At 37.1% G+C, this 2953-nt stretch overlaps 1 protein-coding gene across 1 annotated transcript in view; it reads right to left on the bottom strand.

The window, feature by feature from the left end:
- LOC108734900 overlaps positions 1–2953 on the bottom strand; it is a 33563-nt gene that overhangs the window by 8432 nt on the left and 22178 nt on the right. Inside the window, exon 8 of the mRNA XM_018466663.1 lies at positions 2524–2693. Coding sequence (XP_018322165.1) covers positions 2524–2693 — 170 coding nt within the window. The remainder of the gene's footprint in view (positions 1–2523; positions 2694–2953) is intronic.

Here is a 2953-nt window from a genome sequence, read left to right as displayed (position 1 = left end):
TAAAGCCCAATAATAAAAAAAATTCAACGTGTAATTATACAACACGCTACTAAAGTGAAACTTCTTCAAACACACAAACATACCGGGATAGGGGTTAAGGAATTGGTTTAATGGTATTATTTGTACACTATGCTTCGCACGGGTGCGATGCTGATAGTAAATATATTATAGAATGTCTTTATATACAACAATCACAGCTTTTTTGTCATTAGACAATACAAACCGGCCGGTACCGCCGCAACCGCTATGTCCCTGCATTTATGTAATATCTTCGAAAATATTCATTTAAATTACATGCTGTAAAGGGCCATATTGATCTATATTAAATGCACAATGTATTTAAAAGTACTTAATTGGATTATTTCTCGTAAAAAGTAAAGGATAAAAAATGGTTATTGTTGGTTATCCCTAAGAGATAGACATATACCAGCACGGACTTTTTTGTAGACATTTTTAAAGTGTACAATACTGTAGTATATTATTTTGATCTATCTCGTAGGGTTCAGGGTTTGTTTGCAAAGCGCAAAAAAATGTGTTTATTTACGACATCACATTACAAACCTCTAAAATTATCAGTGTTTTATCATAGTTCATGAATTTCTAGTATAGACGAAGCGAATAGAGATAATCGATAACAGTAGGTTGTTCTCCACGTGTAGACCAAATGTTTCAATAGATGCTAAACCGTAAAAACTTATCTTTTTGAGATATGGTTCCTTAAAATTGCATTCTTCCAAGGACTTCTAAGTCTAAGGTACAATCATACCTATCGTAGGGACCACGAGCGTGATTGTGTACGATCGGGCATACGTGTGTGTGAGCGGCTTACCGATTCGCCGACTAGCCGCGGGCGCCTTTCTTCATGTGCGCCGTATCTGTAGACGTGTGTGTCGTACCTGCGTTCCGGGAAAGCAATTAAACCGTTCAAAGAAAACGAGGCTTCTCTGGACGGCTGGAGAATGTTCCCGAAAGGAGGCAAGGGAGTATAAAAAGGAAGAGACGATCGCCGAAGAGTAGTAGAAATAAATTAACCGTTGCAGAGGTGAATCAAGAGATAAGACGGTGATAGAAGTGAAATAAATAGAACAGTGAACAGTAACAGTAGTGTAAATAAATAGTTCTCTTCTTAAAAGCTTGTTAAATCCACGAACATTTACGTATTATACGTATTGAATACGTTCAATTGTACATATATGCATATGTTGATCTATTATCTATATGTATTGCATATTATGGAGGTGTCATGGTAATGAACTCTGCGGAAGTGTAGTACACCTCAATGTCATAGTGTACTTATGGGGAATGTTGGTATACTCAGAGGTGTAACCGGTCACTAACAGAGTTGTTACTGCATATAACTGCAAACAACAGATTCTATGTTGGTGTCTAATTTCACTTCTGAGTATACCAACATTTTTTTCCCATAAATACCTACACTAAGACGTTGAAGTGCATTATACTTTAGCATAGTGCATTATCATTCTCGGTCTATAACCATGACACATCTCTAATATGCAATACACGTAGGTAAAATACATCAACATATGCATACTTGAACATATTCAATTCGTATGAAAGGTATAATTGTACCTTGGAAGTTCATACAAGAGAATGTAACTTCAAGGGACCACATGTCAAAAGGATGTTTTTTTACGACTTAACGCCCATTGAGACTTTTGATTTACATACATGTCCAGAACTACCAGAATTCAATGTTCATATTGCCTTTAATAAATTTGGAAAACGTCGAGTACTAAATCGAGTACCAACGAAACATCGAGGTACAACCATCATACAGGATGTCAACCCAAGTCAGGGGGGCTCATATAGTCAAGGTCTAGTTAGGACAGGCTTCAATTCGATTACAATAATAATCATCATCATCATCATAAGGTCGTCAGTCCTAAGANAGTACTAAATCGAGTACCAACGAAACATCGAGGTACAACCATCATACAGGATGTCAACCCAAGTCAGGGGGGCTCATATAGTCAAGGTCTAGTTAGGACAGGCTTCAATTCGATTACAATAATAATCATCATCATCATCATAAGGTCGTCAGTCCTAAGATTGGTTGCACACGTACCTCCACTCTTTCCTATCCTGAGCTAAACTTCGCATTTCCCTAAAACTAGAACAGCCCACATCCTTAACTATTTGTGAACACTAATCTAACCCAGGTCTACCTCTACCCTTCCTAACTTCTGTTTCTGCCTCTAATAAGTGCGACAAAATAATTTTAATTAAATAACTAAATTAATTTTTCCTTTTTGTCTTCTTGCAAAACGAGTTATGACTTCCTACATTTAATAAACATGACAATAAGGTTAGAAAAAATATCACAGGTCAATCTATACCCACTCTAATGACCCCCACCTGGGTGTATACTTGTGTCAACCACTGAAGATAGCTGCCGACGAAACGTCTGGGCCTGAATCTAACCCTTCAGCCCGACATAGTCGACATAGAGCATTTATCACATTTACACAATTGAATAAAATTTATCTGTTAAGGATTACTTACCTGCTGGACTTTGGGGGTGAAGATAAAACTGGTCCAAAAAATTGAGTTGCTGGCATGAGATTTTCCGGCGCAAGTTTATCACGATTATTGAATTGGAGAGATGTGTGGGGTCTTGGTATGTCGTAATCTGGATCAGACATTCTTCGACGACTTGGAATTACTTCCAGCCACTAAAAATAGAACGCCCGGTATATTAGTATCTACAATCCTACCAGGTGGAGGAAAGAACTCCATTATGAATTACACTATTACTAACGAAAAGTTTTGAAAAATAAATAAAAACCATATACAAATATACAAAAAAAATATATAAAAATATTAACTAGAATTGTACAGAGGAGGATGGAAAAAAGGGCGGAAGAACTATTAGGGGAAGATCAATTTGGGTTTAGAAGAAATAGAGGAACGCGGGAGGCCATTCTAGCTTTAC

The sequence above is a fragment of the Agrilus planipennis genome, unplaced genomic scaffold (genome assembly GCF_000699045.2).
Source record: "Agrilus planipennis isolate EAB-ADULT unplaced genomic scaffold, Apla_2.0 scaffold84, whole genome shotgun sequence".
In the NCBI taxonomy this organism is placed as follows: domain Eukaryota; kingdom Metazoa; phylum Arthropoda; class Insecta; order Coleoptera; family Buprestidae; genus Agrilus; species Agrilus planipennis.
Note: the sequence above shows the minus strand (reverse complement) of the source record. Positions and strands in the feature narration are given on the sequence as shown.